Consider the following 19,389-nt stretch of genomic DNA (forward strand, 5'->3'; position numbering starts at 1 on the left):
TATTTGCAGAGCTGCTAGGGGTCTATGCAGCACCTGTTTGCTAATTAGAAAAAAGACGCCTGTTACTCTGGCTAGATTCAGCCTCGTGTCAGGGTGTATGGTTTGGTGAGGGTAGCAGGAGCTGTATTGTAGCTACCATTCCTCTCCTATCTGCATAATAAATAACCTACACATCTACATTAGATGGCGCTGCAGAAATGGATGTTCAGAAGAGTTGGGAATGATTGCAGAGATCTTAATGTTCCTTCTCTGTGCTAAGATCCCCATAGATCAGTAAGAGGTTTTAGAGGCTAGAGTCCGTGGAAGACACCTGGAAGGAGGATGCCATCTAGTGGCTAATAGAAATGGAGACACCAGAGTCAAGCTCTTCCACTTCCTCTGGATGGCTTTCCTCAAGATCAATTCTTACGTCTTATAATAGGAGAGCCAGGAGAGACCAGAAGCAGAGAGACTGTTTAGAAAGTTAATATCATCCTGGACAGTGGTAATAAGGGACTGGCTTAGAGCTACGGCAATAAGAATAGAAGGGAGGGGGTGAATGAGGGGATGTTTGAGGAAGTTAAATCAATACAATTTGGCATCTGCTTGGCTAGGAAATGGGGGAGGAAAAGGTCTAGCAAAGAACTCAATAAGTATTTGCCAGGTGAAAGAACAAATGAATTAATGAAAAAGAACCTCAAAGAGAACTAAGGCTTTGTCCTAAGGGTCTGGTCTACGCCACACCTTCCCTGCAAAACAGGATTGAATCCATAATAGTTTCAAATCATTCTGTTCTAAAAGACCCTTCACTGGGGAAAAGAGTCCTTAACGTGTGTGTGTGTGTGTGTGTGTGTGTGTGTGTGTGTGTGTGTGTGTGTGTTCCTTATCATAAGGGTACCTATTTTACTGGTAATCTGAATATCTTGGAAAAGAGAAGGTATAAAGTTATCTCTAGTCTAAGAAAAGAGTAACTAGGAAGGATGGAGAAGAAGGTGAACTTATTATCCACAGTAGGCCTGGGTTCATTTCCTTCCTTGTGAAATGATATATGTCTTCACGAGTTCAATTCATTCCTGACCTCAAATGGGAACAACATGGATTCTAGGTTTAAGAATCCATTTCCCTGTGAACATAAACTAAAAAAATATATATATCTCCTGACAACCACAAATGAAATCAAGGTGCATTTAGATAGCACTAGAATGCCTTTGATTTAAAAACAAACAAACAAACAAACAAACAAACCACTTATGAAAGAATCATTTAGAAAGTAAAATGGCAGTCACGAGAGTTTGATATTTGATGAGTCTTAGATGTCCTCTGTTATCTTCAAGTAATACCTGTTAAACACTTCAATAACTTTGCTTTGTGGAAAAAAAAATAAAACAGGCTAAGCAAACAAACTTTTACCTTATCCTCAGACTTACTTTTGAATTCTTTGTAAACAACTCTGCTAGCTCCTTTTATGGTGGAAAACTGAAAGGAGGTGGATACCTGCTTAGAATCAAACAATGAGTCATAGACTAAAATCTAGAAAGGCCACCTCTCTTTTTCACACTTCTACTGTTTCTACCCTGGCTATTCTAGGTATTTATTATCCCTTCATAGAAACTCCAATTTCTACTTCCACGCCATGGAAAAATAAATAGGAATACAATGTAGCCAGGGATCTGTCATCTTCTAAGTGTACCTATTAGTATGAAATATCAGAAAATGCCATTTGATCTTCTGACTATTCGTGTATCTGCTTGGCTTGTGTTCCCTTTTAGGCAGTTGGGCGCCCTGGGCTGCCAGGATCCTCTTTAGAACCCCACCTGGAAGTGTCCCAGCATCTCTCAGTGCCCAAGCACCTACCCAGTTCTGGAGGGGCTGATGAGCCCAGTGACCTGGAGGAGCTTGAAAAGTTTGCCAAGACCTTCAAGCAGAGGCGCATTAAGCTGGGCTTCACACAGGTTTGGTTTTGTGGGAAGAGATGGAAGAAATTGGGTTGAGTGAGTGGAAACTGGGCTTCCTGAGTGCAGGATTCAAGAGCAATTTGAAGCTTTATGTGTTTCGGGCAAGCCCATTATATTCCTTGAGAATAGGGCACAGTTGCCATTTGTGGGGAAACTGAGGACATTGCAGGTGGAGGGGAGAAAAACAAGAGCCAGACAAGGGGCCAGGCACATGGGCATGACCCACTCAGAGTCTACAGAGAGAAATAAAACAATTCTCCATCTTAAAGGGGGAAAAAAAAAAAACTAGAAAGGAGCCCAGGTGATAAGTAGGCTTTGAAGGTTCGTTGGGCACGTAATTGGTGCTAGGATGGTGGGGATGTTAACCAAGAAGTGAAGGAGCCTATTTCCTCCCTCTCAATTCCCACATGTAGGGAGACGTGGGGCTGGCGATGGGAAAGCTGTATGGCAACGACTTCAGTCAGACCACCATCTCACGATTTGAGGCCCTCAATCTGAGTTTCAAGAACATGTGTAAGCTCAAGCCACTACTGGAGAAGTGGCTGAGTGATGCAGGTAGGCCTCAGGGATATAAGAATGGATGGTGCCCTAGAGAATTCTGCAGGGAAGGGTCTAGTGACTTGTATGTGTTGGGGCTTTAGGCAGTCAATACATAACACCCCTTTCTTTTCCTTCTGAATCTGGAATCTATTGAGAAATGAGACACAGGATATTGGAAAGTGGAGAAGAAAATTTCAGCTTTATTACGGATAAAGCCCTTTGGAAGGCATGGCTTTAGGTCTATGGCCATAACCTCCCTAATCTCGACAGCTCACCAAAGACAAAAATTGGGTCTGCAGAACAGACACCCAGATTGCCATTTAGATTATGTCTAGGTCAGGGGATAGGGAAGTGGGCTCTCTAGAATCTTACTAGGAGAAGGAGGCAGTAGACACAACATAAAGTCTTTATCTGGCTAATTCTTAAGTAGGTTTTCAGAGGGCAGGGAGTTACTCTGAGCTAGACTTGATAGGAAAGCCTTACAGCAGGAGTGGGGTTTGCAGGCAGATTCAGTCAGGTGTGGTGGCCAGGGAGGCATTCCAATAGGTCAGGGTGTAAGCCAGGGGACAAATATTTGGAATAATGAATGGAAGAGTTTGCTGTCAAGGAACAGCAGAGGACAGAGTTTCTCAACTATCAATATCTTGGGCCAGATAATTCTTTGTTGTAGGTGGCTGTCCTATGAATTGTAGTATATTTAGCAACATCTTTGGTCTCTACCTAGTACATGCCCGTAGTACTGACTCCCAGTTAAAGCATCCCAAAATGTCTCCAGATATTGCCAAATGTCCCCTGGGGGAGTCGGGGTGGTACAAAATCACTACTGATTGAGAACCACTGGTCTGGCTCAGAAGAAAGGAGCAGAGCTAGTGTCAGGGCTGGGCTCTATTCAATAGATATGTATGGATTAGTGATTACTGTGGAAAGGGTGTGGTGGGCAGCCAAGGATGTCACCCTCAGAAGTCCTTCCACATGGAAACACATGAAGAGGCAAGGAAGCGCCCTCCCACAGACTGTCTTTTCTACAGTTTTTATTAAAGCGTTTAAATGAGAGATGTCATCAGAGGGTCTTAAGGTTTTGGGGAAAGGACCTTTTAGATCATTTCTAGTGTAATCCCCAAATCCTTCCTAAGGGATATCCCTATTGACCACATAGCCTTAGCTCTAACTCTTACACTGAAAAGGAAATGACTTTGGCACCAACATTCTACTACCAAGTACCATTGCTTTTATCTCAAAGTGTCAGTTCACATTGTACTCCATGTTCATATCCAGGCACATTTGTAAAAGACAGACTCAGGAGTTACTCGTAGGAGCTCTGCCTGTACCCAGTCACACCCATACATGTTGATGATGTCTAGGTGTCCCTGAACCATGACTGCAAACACTGGAGGCACTGCTGTGGGAGTCATAAAGAACCTTTTCTCAGAGCAATGAGGAGAAGTAGTGTTCTTGATCTGTTCTTGTTCCCCTGGTTGTGGAAGGAGAGTCCTATTCCTGAAAATGCCACTATAGAACCCACCCAGAAGGGTTGCTGGACCTCAAAACCTTTAACATTGGACCAGTTGTGAATTCACTTCTTTGAGCTTCCTCTGCTCTTTCACCACCCCCCCCCCCCGACAGAATCTTCTCCATCAGACCCCTCGGTGAGCACCCCCAGCTCTTACCCACCTCTCAGTGAAGTGTTTGGTAGGAAGAGGAAGAAACGCACCAGCATTGAGACCAACATCCGCCTGACTCTGGAAAAGAGATTTCAAGATGTGAGTGGCTCTTCTGGGTGGGTTGACTTGCATAGGTGGGCTAGCAGCATATTCAATTCCCCTGGCACCAACCTCTTGGCACTGTACACCTACCCTGGGAAGGCATGAGAAAGCAAAGACACACCCCCTCTATAAGCACCCAGGTGTTTGACCGAAAGTTTGCCCTTCATCTTGGGTTCCAGGAACTTCTTTCCCCACCAACCCTTGCTTTGACATCTATTTGGGGCCCATTGTCCCTCTCAAAGGGACGTATAAAGAATGGAATATAGGGTCCCCAAACAGGGTGTAGCTCTGTATCCAGTTGAGGTAAAGGGAGATAAGCCAGAGCATTGTGTATAAATTCTTTATTTTCTATGCATTGTTTTATATTTTTCAAATTATAAATGTGATAAATGCTTATTGTAAACAATTAGGAAAATACAGAGATATAGAAAAAATCCATCGGGAAATGCCATCTAAATGTATTTCCTTCTATTTCTTTTTTGCATGCACATTTAATTGTATTTAATTAAATCATATTATATACATACTTAATTAAATCATATTATATATATACTTTTTAAAAAACTTGTATGAAAGCATATCTTAAGCCAGTATGTGGAAGCTAATAATATCAAATTGTGCCCTATGGGAGCTGGGGGAGAAAAGATGGAAAAAAAGGTGTGGTCTAAATAGCTTTTAATTACAGTTCCTTAAGTACCAACCTTCAGAGTTTGTGTCTGTACCACACGAGTCCCTAAAGGACATGCCCATGGCCTAATTCAACCTTGTGGGCCCCAGGCCTCCAGGACTGCTGCCCCTCTAGCAGATTCTTCAGTGTATCTGGCTCAAGGATCTGATGGCTATAGCCTGCTAGTGGGATGACAAGAACTGGCTTTTCCTTGTCATTGGGGTGCTCAGAGCAACAAGAGTAAGGGAGCGTGTAGGAGGGAGGAAAGGGAGCTTTGATAAAAAATTAGGTAGATATAGGAGGGTGATATATATCTTGATGGATTCACATGTTTAACTTTATCATTTCTTATTTTGAGGTAGGACAGGAAGCAGTGCCACTGGAGAAATATACCAGGTTATAAGGAAAGAACACAGAGGAAAGCATGGGTTCTGAGGATTCTTCCTGCCCCCATATAACTCACCAATGGACTCCTCTTTTCAGAACTTATCCTGAAGGAAGGAGTAAGAGAAGAGAACATGTGTCAGGTCCTGTGCTTGGCAGTTTACACATGTTTTCTCATTTAATTCTCACAATAATCATTTATGGTAGGCATTACTATTCTCATTCCATAGATGATAAGACTGAGGCTTAGAGAGGTTAAGAGAGTTTCCTAAGGACACACAGTAAGTGATAAAGCCAGTATTCCATTCTAGGTTTGATTCTGAAACTTTTGATCCACCTGTTGTTCTTTCCCGCTTGCTTGGAACATCTGTCCCCCAACCCCAATTCTCAATCCTATCCTAACCATGCTCTACTTCTTTGGTCTCTGTAGAATCCCAAACCCAGCTCAGAGGAGATCTCCATGATCGCAGAGCAGTTGTCCATGGAGAAGGAGGTGGTCAGGGTCTGGTTTTGCAACCGACGCCAAAAGGAGAAGCGAATCAACTGTCCTGTGGCCACGCCTATCAAATCACCCATCTACACTTCCCGTCTGGTAAGTGGCCAGGAAATAAGCTGCCAGTCAAGCACTGGGGGAGATGATGCCTGGAGGGCAAAAAGTCTTTTCCATTCTGGGGAATGTGGGGGTTGGAGGCTGAGGGGGGGCATGCAGTAAATAAATCAGCAAACAGATGCTGTATATTAAATATCTAATATGAAGAATAATAAAGGGTAAGAAGATGGAAAGCAATAGTGGGGAGTTGGGTTTTTTTAATAGAGAGGTCAGAAGGGACTACTCTGATAAAGTGACATTTGAGCAGAGGTCAAAATGTTGAAAGGGAAATATCTGGGGAAAAGAGTGTTCCAGGCAGAGAAACCAGTAAGTGAGAATACCTTATATATTTGAGAAACAGCAAGAAAGCCAGTGTAGCTGGGGCAGAGCAAGGAAGACTAGAAGTAGGAGATGAAAGGAAAGAAGTAATATGGAGCAGACCATCCAAGGTCTTGGTGGCCATCGAAAGGACCTTAGCTTTTAGTTTGCATGAAATAAGCCATTGGAGGACTCTGAGCAGAGAAACCTGAGCTGGCTGACATAGGCTGCTGTGTGGAGAATAGTCTGTATAAAAGCAGGAGACAAGCTAGGAGAATTACAATAATCTGGCCGAGAGGGGTGGAGGCTTGGGTTAGCGTGGTAGCCATGATAGTGAGAAGTGGTTAGTTTTGAATATACTTTAACTGTAGAACCATCAAGATGTGTTTATAGCTCAGATGTGGAGCATGAGAAATGAGGCAAAGATGACTTCAAGGGTTTTGGCCTGAGCAACTGATTGGAAGATGCTACCATTTCCTGAGATGATGAAGACCACAGGAGGAATAGGTTTGAAGGGAAAAAATAAGAATATAGATGTGGTTATATTAAGTTGTACATGACTCCTAGACATGCAAGAGAAGGCCAGAGAAGAAGTCAGAGCTGGAAATAACTTGGAATTCAAGCAGACCTGGACTAAAATTTAGGGGGAAGAAAATATCTTCTCTGTCCAGGGGAGAGATGGTACCTGGAGGGTAGGGGTGGGAAAGTTCTCTATCCTTGTGGACAGTGGTGTTTGAAGGTTAAGGGAGTTGAGGATAATGGTGATACCCTTGAGTCTTTCAGCACTCAAGGATGAATGAAATTCAGTGTGAGACATAGCTGTTTCATAGAACTACACCATTGTTCATTCTTTTACCAAACATTTATGACTATCTTACCACATACTGGTCTTTGTGCAGAGTGCTTGGGGTACACAAATAAATAGTATCTCTCTTCTCTCCTGGAGGACCTCACTGCCTAGCGGAGGAGACAGACAAATAAACAAATGATAAACAACATGATAATTTCTCTAGGAAAACTTTGTAGTAGCAGCTAACAAAACTTTGGGAGGTAGGGGTCAGAGAAGGCTTCCCCAAGAAGATAATTAATACCTGGGATGAGTCTAAAAGGCAAGAAGGAATGAAGAGTTTTCACAGGGGAAAGTGTGAGAACAGTGTTATAGACCGGGAAGAATATATTGCACTTTCATGGAACTGCAGCTGGTTCCACATGGAAGAATGTTGACAGATGAGGCTGGACAGATCCACAAAGGCCAGACTGAAGGGACTGTGCAATGCTAAGACACTGAAAGGCTTGGAGGAGTCACCAAATGATTTTTAAGCAGGGCATTAGCATGATCAGATTTGCTTTTTAGAATGAGTACTCTGACTGCAGTGTAAAGGGTGGTTTGAGAGCTAGGGTGAGCAGTTAGGATGTGAATGCAGTTATCCAGTAGAGAAGTAATGAAGGCTGAAGCAAACCTATGTGGTAAGAATGAGGGAGGTGGGAGAGATTCAGGAGATAATTGGAAGGTAGAATCATTAGGTGTTGGTTAATAAACTGAAAATGGGTTGGGGGCACAGAAAGCAATGAAGGAAAGAGAATCTCTGGGATGACTGTCAGCATTCAGACTGGGTTGATTGGGTAAATGGTGGTGCCATTGATAAAACAAGCAAACACAGGAGAGAAGCTAGTTTGGGAATAGAAAAAAAGTGATGACTTCAATATTTCCATTATTATGATGTACAGTGAGGCCTATGGGACACCTAAGTGGCAGTGTCCATGGGCACTTGAAATTATGGGTCTGGAAGTCAGCAGAGAAGGCTGGAATGAAGATATGGATCAGGAAGTCATACATATACACATAGAATTTGAAATCTTGGGTGAAGAGGAGCTTACCAATAGAGTCTGTACATAGGAAGCAAAGAGGAAAGTCCAGGTCTCAGCTCAGTGGAACACCAGTATTTGAGGGATGGGCAAAGGAAGAGGATCAAGGGAAGAAACTAAGAGGGATGAGCGGAAAAAGGCAAGAAACTGCAATGAAATAGATGTAAGGGGTAAAGAAGATGTGAGGAGTTCTGCTACAAGGACACAGATAAACAACAACAACAACAACAACAACAACAACAACAACAACAAAAAAAACCCCACCCAAATGGGGTCTGAGAAGGCTGACTCTCTATTTTGTTTAAAGAACAGATTAGACATTAGCATGAAGAAAAGCACAACAAGCCAAAGGAATGGTCTGTGAGAAGGCATGGAATATTAAAACAACATGATACCTTTGGGGAATCTCAAGCATTTCAGTCTGGCTACAGCCAAGGGTTTGAGAATAAGATAGAGGGGTTGATGAGCACCAGAAAATGATGGGTTATGGACACTAAACTACCCTAAAAGCTATGAGGAGCCATTGGAAATTTTAAGTTTGAGGAAATGTGATTTTCATTCATTATTCCTTTCTTAAATATTTCTTGAGCACCCACCATATGTTTTTCATTGGGATACAGTGGTATACAGGACACTTGTCATCCCAGCTTAGAGTCCAGCAGATAAAACACATAAACAAATGCTATTTGTGCCGAAGGTTCAAGAGAAGATGTATGGATATTTGAGGGACCTAACCTAGTCCAGGGAGCCAGGGCTTCTTTGAGGAATGATGTTCAAACTGACAGCAGAAGAATGAGTGAACATTAATGGGGAGAAGGTCTAAGTTGGGAGGACAGGAAGGAGAGAGTGTAAGGGAGAACATTTTAGGCAGAGGAAACAGTGCATACAAAGGCCATGAGGCTGGGGTGGTAGGGAGAGGAACAATGGAAGGCTTGAATGGGCTGAAACCCAAGAAATGAGAGAAAGTGTGATTGAGGGAGCTGGAGTGTAGGCAGGGGCTAGATTACATAGGCATTGTAGACCATGTTAAGGAAACTGGACCATGTTATAAGAACATTGGAATCTTTAAAGTCGGGCTTTATTCAGAGCAGATGGGAGGTAGCTTCTTGCTGTGGTTCAATCCCAACCTAGGACACCAGCATGGAGAAAAGTGGTGAAGGCATAGAGGAGCCTTGAAGGAGCCTGACTCATTCTCATCACTCATTCAACACATATTTGCTGAGCACCTGCAAAGTTCTAGGCACTATAGTAGACATTGGAGATGTAACAGTGAACTGCACAGGCAGCATCCAGCTCTCATGTACTCTACAGCCTAGTGGGAGTGGGGGAGACATTAAATAAATAATTACATTAATACTTGTAATTAATGTAGCAGACAGAGAAAATATTCTGAAGGAAGCAGATGGAGAAAATATTCTGACCCTATTTTTCCCTCAGGTCTCATTGACAGAGTCTCCTTTGGATCAGGACATAATTTCTTCTGCTTCTAATATGAAATGATCTTCAAGATATACAGTTAAGCAAAAAAAAAAAAAAACCCTAAACTAAACAAAACAACAACAACAACAACAAAACAAAATGTTGCAGACCAGTGTGGGCAGACTGCTACCATTTATATAAAAAATTAAAAAGGGGGAACTATATATACATATGTCTGCTTACCTATATGCATAACCTGTTTCTGAAAGGAAACTTCTTAGAAGCTGGTCACAGTGACCAAATATATTATTTATTTTAAAACATCAACAAATTTCTTGGGTGTGGCAGCAGGCAGGAAAGGAAAAGAAGAGGGAGAGAGGTTATCGATAACTTCTCTTATCATGCTGCCCCACACCTGTCTCCACCCTTCGTGTGCTCTCTCCCTACTGAGGAGGCTCATTGTAAAAGGGCAGGTAAATGAAAGCAGCAGAACCATAGCCAATTAATTAGGGAGTGAGTACCTGCTGCATCCTGTTGGGATAAGATGTTCCAAATTGGGGAAGAGAAAAATATAAAATCTCAGTTTCCTGAGCAGAACTTCCTTTCAATGTCTTTTGAAAACATTCATCAGGGCTTTCCCTGTCAGCATGAAAAGAATGGGGGGGAGGGAAAATATAAAGATTTCACTTAAAACTAAGAGGTGGGTAGCATCTAGAGACACCCAGCAGCTAACAGCTTCCTTCAGGAAGGAAGGGAACTAACATTTAACAAGTCCAGTACTCTCCGGCAGGTATTGTGTTGGAAGCTTTATGAACATTATCTCATTAAATCTTAATTAAAAGAAACTATGAAAGAAGTACTACTATTATTTTACAGGTGAGAAAACCAAATCTCAGTGGAGTTAGGTAACTTGTTCAAAGTCACACAGATAATTTAGTGGCAGAGCCATGTCTCACCCTCAGATCTGTTGGGCTCCAAAGTCGATTCTTCTATTTTATCTTGTTCTCATTCTAGGACAGTAATACTGAGGCGGAGATTCTTGAACTGTGTGGGAGGTTAAATTAATTGTCTTAGGTCCCTTCTAAATCTGGGTTGATGATGCTGTGAGGTCTCCAGGGCAAAATAAAAAGCTTCAGAGACCAAAGTTTAACTCCTCTGGTTATCTACGGAGAGTCAATGGTCCACTCATGCATCAGACAGGGCTGTTAGGGATGGTACTCTGCTTCCCTGAGCAGAAGCAGGGCTCTTTTAGGAAGAAAGAAGTGGGGACTGAAAAATAGACAGCCTGCTAGCAGTGTCTGTCACAGCATTGTCCAAGAAGTATGCTCCTTTCATTGCCAGAACACTCGAGCACAGAAGCTTTGACCTGGCAATACCAGAAAAACCTTGCCAGGTGACACACACACAGCAGGGTGAGAAGAGCCTAGTTTTAGCAGCACAGAGCTATAGGAAGAGGGCAGAGCTGGAGCTGGATGCTCTATGTGGTCCAGAAGCCATCCTATGAAATGGAACAGAATGTAGGTTTAGAGTAGGAAATAATCAAGGAAGCTAAGCCCTAGTCTCTGCCCAGTGTGGGACCCAGCATCCTGGGGAGAGTATCCAAGGTTGGAGAAGGGAGTGGAAATAGACATTTACAAGCTGCTCTTGCCTTTCAGGTCTCTCCTTCTGGGTCTCTGGGCCCCATCTCCATCCCTCCAATCCATAGCACCATGCCTGGAACAGGTGAGCTTTAAAATGAAGTTTCTGAATAATACAAGAATTCCTTTAAGTAGTGGAACATTAGAACTGGAAGGGATCTACCTAAGGTAGCATTCCCTAAATGTACTTCAAAGGATATTAAAGTCTATGTTGGAGGAAAAAAGTTTTCATGATCAAGAAATTCTGGGAAATGCTGAGTGAGCAAAGTTTAAACATGTTTATTTTTTGTTTCATTTTGATTGCAATACTTCTCAGCACTCAAGTACATTATACATTTCTAAAGTTGCTGTATGGAAGGCTAAAGGAAGACAGGATTTTCCAAACTAATTTTGTACAGAACTCTGCTTTTCAAAAAGTACCTATAGCATCTGAAAGAGCCAAATAAGATGCTCATATGTCTGGGTGTGCTCAGGACAGTCCCAGTGTCTGCCTCTTGTCCTATCAATAGTACTCTCTTCCACTCTTCAAAGTATTTTAGTTTGGATGGTAAAATAATATGCCGCCTTATCCATAGAATGCCGTTTGGAAAATTCAAATACAAGAGTTCAGTTTAATCCAAATCTGCCATTTTACAAAGGACAAAAATGAATTTCAGGGAAGTGAAGTGAGTTGCCACAGCCCACAGAGCTGCTTAGCCCAGAACCTAGACTCGCATCTTCTAGACCATGTACCTTTTGTTTGTTTCCAGACAGGAGCATTAGAGAGGCTGGCAATCTTTAATTGTGCTTTCAGATTCTCTTTTCCCTCACTGTGTTCTTTTCTTTCTTTCTTCCTCTCTTCCTTTCTAAGGTTTCTTGTTTTTTTTTTTTTTTTTTTTTTTTTTATTTGTCCTGCCTCTGGATCTGGGGCTATACAGGCCCAGCTCAGGGTGCATAGTGGAGTAGGATGAGTCTGGCATCTGGCCTTGAGTTTAGCAAGTCTGGGACTTGCAGAACCAGCCATGCAACTCTCTAGGGCCTGATTTGAGGAGCCCATTTATGATGGGAGGTACTCCAGCCCAGGTGCTGATACTAATATGGCAGAAAGTAGTCAAATGAAGTGGGGGCTAGGGAGAGGGTGATATCCCCTTGTGGATACATGTCTGAAGGGGTATGTCACAAGGTCCCAGGATCCAACTGCATTATTTTCTTCATGTTTTTGCCTCTCCTTATCCTCAGTAACATCATCCTGTTCCCCTGGGAATAACAGCAAGCCTTCATCTCCTAGCTCAGGACTCCACACCAGCAGCCCAACCACATCTCAAAATAACTCCAAAGCGGCAGTGAACTCCTCCTCCAGTTTTAACTCTTCAGGGTAAGATGGAAGGGAAGGGTACAGTGACATCCTAGCAGAGCTAAGGGACATGTGAGACACTGGGTCAAAACCTTGGGAATGAAAGCTGTCACGGGGTTGGAAAAAGGAAATGGAATGGCAGAGAGGGGATAAAGTGGAGAACCAGACTGGACTTTATCCTTAGGGAGTGGGATTTAAAAGAGAAGCTTCAGCCAGTGAGCAGTCCTGGCAAGGAGCTCATGTCAACAAACCCAAAATTTCCATCCTCAATGGGAAGGTGGAAATTTCCAAGCACTCCTATCACACTAGGCCTTTCACTGGGCTTAGGAGTTCTCCACTTCATGCCAATAACCCTATCCTGGGGTTTTCTGATGTGAGCCTGAGCTTCAAGTGTGGCTGACACAGTGAGAGAGGAAAGTGGTGCTGCTCCCTATCCCATGTTCCCACCTGGGATACAGTGGGGGAAATTAACCTCTTGGACCAAAGAATCCACTCTAAAAAGTATTTTCAGAGTTGATGCCTTGAGAGATTCTTCTCTGTTCAGAATCAAAGAGAGATATGAAAGTTAGGTGGTAGGCTAAAGATCTAGCTTGTTGGAAGAGATGGATCCAGTTGTCCAAACCCAAGTAGTTCAGTAAGGCAGCCAGCTCTCATTGGCCAATTTTCACATAACCCCAAAAGTTGGAGCTCCTCAACAACCCCCACCAAAAAAAAAAGAAAAAGATAAAAACCATATAATGTACATTAAAAAATTGCACATTAAAAAATTCACACACCATAAAATTTCTCATTTTAAATATACAGTTCAGTACTTTATAGTATATTCACAAGGTTATACAACTATCATCATTATCTAATTCCAGAACATTTTTGCCACCCCAGAAAGAAACCCTATACTTATTAGTTTATTACTGCCCATTCCCATATTTCCTCATCATATTAGCAGCTTTATAATTGACTTGTTTCTTTCTCCCTTCCAGGTCTTGGTACCGATGGAATCATCCCACATACCTCCACTGAGACTAAAAAGTTTCTCCTATTCCACCTGGCCCTGTATTTCTCACTGGAAGGAAGGGAGTCACTCCTTCTCTGTATGGACAGATGACTTTCAGAAGAGTAGAAGACAATTCCCACTATCAATGAAACTAAACTCTTACTTTCTTCATGAGCAAGAGCCTCTGGAGATCCAAACTGTGATTGATCCATGTGTTGACTCCTAGTGTTCTTGAAATATATATCAATCCTAGAGGTTGACCATTTTCACTTTCCTTGCCTGTGCCTTTATCCTCTAGTTCTAAATATTTCAGACGACATCACTGTGGCAGTGGTGCTTCAGAGAAATAACTTCTTGTCATTATTCTCTAACTCATTCTGGGGACAGCCATTTGCCTGGTGTCCCAAACCACCAGAGAGATAATGTTTTTGACTCTGAATCTAGCCATAATCTCCAAACTGATTCTAAATCCGTGAAAAGATTTGAATCCAATTTCTGCACCAAAGCCTTGATGTTTTCTTTATTCAACCAAGTTGTCTGACTGACTCTTCTTTCACCCTATTTTCTCTTTAGTCCTGCTCACTTATCTAAAACCAGATCCATACATGATTTTGTTCTCCAAGTTCCTTCCTCTTTACAGAAGGCTGAGTTCTTTAGTCCTGGGGACACATTTCTCTGCTCACAGGTGCTCTTCTGTCTGTTAAATCTGTCCCAGAGTTCAGGAGCACTTGTTCCTTTCTCCTTCCCTATGTTTCTCCTTCTCATTCTCTCTTCCTTCTCCTGGCTGCAGAAGAAAGAACACAAAGGCAAACACACAGTTATGCTAGCAAAATACCTATATATAGTCCTTTCCTGTTTTTGTATTATGTTCTTCTTTTCTTCATACCGAATTTTCCAGCAAAATGTTTAACTCAGGTGTGAATTTTGAAGATATCTCTAATATTTTATCTTCTTTAAAAAAAGAAAAAGAAAAAGAAAGGAAAAACTACCAAAGTGTAAAAAAATACTGTGCTAGCTCTATAAGAGTTTCCATATGGGCTGGGAATCCTTCTTAATTTCCTAGGAACTTTATCTCTAGTCTCTTTCCTTGTGGGCCAGTGTGTAGAGATGTAACATGAAACCATTGTAGAAATGGTACTTTTTTTTTTAAGACTGCATATCCAAGGAAATGTTGAGATTCAAAGAAATCTCACTGTTTCTAAATACATTTGTATAGTGATGTTATAAACTATTCCACTATTGATAAGAAGAAGTTCAGATTATTATTCTGTGTCTTTTGTTATGGGGGAATGTGAGTACACATGATGAAATGTGTTGAAATGGGATGGAGAGAATGTTTCAAATTAATGCATTAAGTCTATTACTCCCCAAACTGATGCTAAAGATAACATATATTAATACAGGGCTCTGAAGAGTCCACAGTTCTTATTCTTTTTGACAGAACTTCCTTGAAGGCAGAGGAGGCAAGAGATCAGTTTCCTCTTTTTGCAAGTGGGAGAAGGGTGAATACTTAAGGTCAAGTCATTCAGAGACTTAAGAGGTAGAGCCTGAGGCTAATAGCTCATATCTCAGATATCCTGAAGGTCCATTATTCATAATTCACAATGGAAAGCAATAGATATTTAAGGCAAAAAATGATTTAAAAATCATATTTATTTGGCTTTGAAATGCACCGTGAGTCTTGGTGAGTGGCTTGAGGGGAAGGAAAGCAATCCTTGTGGGTTTTTTTAGGTTAAAATAGTTACCATTCTTGAGGTAAATACTGACCTGTAGGAAAGGGAGACCCTTCAAAAAATGTAATGGCTGAAGAGGAAAAACTAAGGATTAGATATTTGTTGCAAATAATTATATCCAAGTGGAAAATCTACACATAAGTGATCAAGAGTTAACTTTTCTTAATGTTTGAATGGGGCTTATATTAAGACTAATATTTCATGTCATGAAGTAGTAGTTTTGATAGTAGTTTCTTAAGAAAAGAGCTCATTGAAAAGGGCTCAGTATGTAGCAAAGAGATAGCAAGAGGAGCCTTCAGCAGTAATTTAAGTACATAAAGGGACCACTCCACCACTCATAAGCCTTTCTGTGTGTGTGTGTGTGTGTGTGTGTGTGTGTGTGTGTGTGTGTGTGTGTGTACGCACTCTTCTTTGCATACTCATGGGCGTCAGAGCTGACCCTTTCCTACAGCAATCCTGGCTACCTTGACATCTTTTCTCAGGTGAGTGCTAAAAGTTGATCTACACTAAGACTGTGGTTTTAACCCATTTGAACTTAAAAAAAAAAGCAACTTATTTTTTAGAGCAGTTTTAGGTTTACAACAAAGTTGAGAAGAAGGTACAGAGATTTCTCACATACTACCTGTCCTCACACATGCACATCCTCCCTCCATTATTGACATCAATCATCAGAAAAGATATTTTCTTTTACCAACAATGGACCTACATTAACACATCATAATCACCCAAAGTCCTTAGTTTACCTTAGTTTACTCTTGGTGTTGTACATTCTACAGGTTCGGACAAAAGTATAATAATATATATTCATCATCATAATATACCGAGTATTTTCACGTCCCTAAAAATCCTCTGTGCTCTGCCTATTCATCTCTCTGCCCCCATACCCTTGGCAAGCACTGATGCTTTTTACTGTCTCCATGGTTTTGCCTTTTCTAGAATGTCATATAGTATAGAGCCTTTTCAGAGTGACTTCTTTCACTTAGTAATATACATTTAAGGTTTCTCCATGTCTTTTCATGGCTTGATAGCTCATTTTTTTTTAGTTCTGAGTAATACTCTATTATCTCGATGTACTACAGTTTATTTATCCATTTATCCACCTACTGAAGGACATCTTGGTTGCTTCCAAGTTTTGGCAATTTTGAATAAAGCTGCTATAAACATACGTGTGCAGGTTTTTATGTGAATATAAAATTTCAACTCCTTTGGGTGAATACCAAAGAGTATGATTGCTGGATTGTATGGTAAGAGTATATTTAGCTTTAGAAGAAACTGCCAAACCGTCTTTCAAAGCAGCTGTACTATTTTGCATTCCCAGCAGCAAGAGTTCCTGTTGTTCCACATCCTCACTTGCATTTGTTATCCATGATCCAGGTTTTGGCTGTTTCATGGATGTGTAGTGGTATCTCATTGTTGTTTTAATTTGCATTTTCCTGATGACTTATAATGTGGAGCATCTTTTCACATGCTTATTTTTCATATGTATATCTTTGGTGAGGTGTCTATAAGGTCCTTAGCCCATTTTTCAATCTAGTCATTTTCTTACTGATGAGTTTTAAGAGTTCTTTGTATATTCTAGATAATGGACCCTTACCAGATGTGTGTTTTGCAAATATGTTTTCCCAATCTGTGGCTTACCTTCTTATTCTCTTGATATTGTCTTTCGCAGAGCAGAATTTCTTAATTTTAATGAAGCCCAGCTTATCAAGTATTTTGTGGAACATATCTTTGGTGTTGTATCTGAAAAGTCATCATCATATCTAGGGTTATCTAGGTTTACTCCTATGTTATCCTCTAGGAGTTTTATAGTTTTGTGTTTTACATTTAGGTCTATCATTCATTTGAGTTCATTTTTATGAGAGGTGTAAGGTCTGTGTCTAAATTAATTAATTAACTAATTAATTAATCAATTTATTTTGCAGGTGGATGTCCAGTTGTTCCAGCGCCATTTGTTGAAGAGACTATCTTTTCTCCATTGTATTGCCTTAGCTCCTTGGCAAAGATCAGTTACCTAGACTTGTGGGGGTATATTTCTGGGTTCTCTATTTGACCATTGTTTTTAATGAAAGAAATAAACAGAATTATAGCCTAACTGTTCAGCCACCAGTAGTTTTCATTGTCCATTGACTTGGACAGTTACTGAATAGATTCAAATCTGGAAGTGAGCATCAACTTACCTTTCATGTCTGCATGATTCCATAAAACTCATAATTCCAGTGAAGTTTAACCTAAGCTTGGTTAGTTATTTCAACATCCAATAAGACAGAAAATTGAAGGGCAACAACCAGTCATTGTCTAGGGAGAAAGAAAGAGGAAAAATTTGTTGCTGCTGCTTTTCAAATTTCAAACTTAACTCTTTAGTTGACTCAAGATCAGTGAGCCCAGCTGTGGACTCCTAAGACTAAGGACTTCTGTCTGGACCACCCAGAGAATACACGTAATCACAGTTCTCAAATTAAGAATCCTATCCTGAGCATTCGGTTTCAGTGCCTCTGCTTCCGGGGCACTCTGAATGCTCCTGTTATGTCTCAGATAGCACATTTGCTGACCCCACTGCTCTGCTTCTCTTGATAGACTGTGGGGTGCTCCTTGTAGTTGAGGCTGTCTTTTTTTCTTTGTGTTCCCATTACTAGCATTGTGACTAGTGCATAATATGCAATTAAGATTTTTTAAAAATTGAATTTATTTTTTTCCCCTCTAAAGAACTTCTAACGCCCTTCACTGATATAAATAAAGAGCTGTGAATACGGAAAAATACAATGTGCATCTGGAGGAGATTCTAGTTGAATGGAGGCAATATATTTTCATGATTAATATCATGACCTCCAGAGCAGCAGTCCTCAATCTTTTTGGCACCAGGGACTGGTGCTCCTATGAGAATCTAATGCCTGATGATCTGAGCTGGAGCTGAGGTGGTAAATGCTAGTGCTGGGGAGTAGCTGCAAATACAGATGAAGTTTCATTTGCTGGCCCACTGCTCACCTCCTGCTGTGTGGGCCAGTTCCTAACATGGCAAGGATTGGTACCAGTCTGCAGCCCGGGGGTTGGGGACCCCTGTTCAAGATCCATATTACCTGAGTTCCTACCAAAATCTGCCTCCTATTAATTATGTCACCTTGGGCAAGCTCCATGACTGCTCTGTGCCTCAGTTTATTGCCTGTAAAATCAGAGGAACAATAGAGTAACTCATAGATTTGTTAGAATTAAAAGAATTAATATATGTAAAGTGCTTGAAACAATGCTGGTACATTAATATTACCTATTATTGCAATGATTATTATTGTTATTAAAGTAAATTGGTGAAGAGCCTCTTGTCACCTGCTCTCCCTAACACCCCAGAAATTTTCTGAGAGATGCTACTAATGATTAGGATCTGCTTTGATGGAACAAGAATTGTGCCCAAAGATATATAAGTTAATAAAATTTAATTTATAGTAAGCTTAAACCTGGAATCCCAATCACCCTAGGATAAAGGCCTAATAGAGTCTGGAAGAACTGGCACCTTCCCTTATCCCCTCAGCCTTTAGACTCTTGAAGCCTTTAATATGCTGTTCTTTCCTGGGAAATGTGGCATCAAGAAGAAAGCTCCAGATTCAGATACTAGAAGAAAAAAAATGCAACAATAACACATAAGAAAAAGGTAAAAGGTTGAGATTTGCATACTATCCACTTAGTGAAATGGATATTCTCATGTTTTCTGCAGGCTATCATTACCTCTTATCTAGTTTATTCCAACCCACTTGTAACAGATTGTCTTCTCTGATTCATCTTATACTAATTTTGTTGAGTGTCTATATAGCAGGGATTCTCAACTTTGGTTGCACATTAGAATCACCTTGGAGAGCTTTAAAAAGATAGCTACACGCAAATTCTGATTTATTTTGTCTGGGGTGTGGCCTGGGCATTGGGACTTTTTTAAAGGTCCTTTTAAAGTGATTTTATTGTGCTATGAAGGTTGAAAAATACTGCCCAGATGTGCATATATATCACTGGGGACCTTGCCAAAATGCAAATTCTGATTCAGTAAGTCTGGGTTTAGGGTCTGAGATTCTGTGCTTCTAACAAATTCTTAGGTGAAACAGATTTTGCTGGCCCATGGATCACACTTTCAGTGTCAAGGGCTTAGAGAACATGATAAAATTATTCCCTGGCCCAATAGCATCACAGGTTTTCTATTATCTGCATACTAAGATGCCTCAGATTGGCATCAGC

General features: G+C 41.0%; 1 protein-coding gene across 1 annotated transcript in view; it reads left to right on the forward strand.

Annotated features, from left to right (window-relative positions):
• Positions 1–13,539, forward strand: part of POU2F3 (POU class 2 homeobox 3) — an 84,494-nt gene extending 70,955 nt beyond the window's left edge. Inside the window, exons 10-16 of the mRNA XM_036221107.1 lie at positions 1,749–1,931; positions 2,348–2,489; positions 4,098–4,234; positions 5,719–5,880; positions 11,136–11,202; positions 12,336–12,471; positions 13,431–13,539. Of these exons, the coding sequence (XP_036077000.1) occupies positions 1,749–1,931; positions 2,348–2,489; positions 4,098–4,234; positions 5,719–5,880; positions 11,136–11,202; positions 12,336–12,471; positions 13,431–13,470 (867 nt within the window). The 3' untranslated portion in view covers positions 13,471–13,539. The remainder of the gene's footprint in view (positions 1–1,748; positions 1,932–2,347; positions 2,490–4,097; positions 4,235–5,718; positions 5,881–11,135; positions 11,203–12,335; positions 12,472–13,430) is intronic.
• Positions 13,540–19,389: the final 5,850 nt, after the last annotated feature.

This window comes from Rousettus aegyptiacus, unplaced genomic scaffold (assembly GCF_014176215.1).
Source record: "Rousettus aegyptiacus isolate mRouAeg1 unplaced genomic scaffold, mRouAeg1.p scaffold_m13_p_5, whole genome shotgun sequence".
Taxonomy (NCBI): Eukaryota; Metazoa; Chordata; class Mammalia; order Chiroptera; family Pteropodidae; genus Rousettus; species Rousettus aegyptiacus.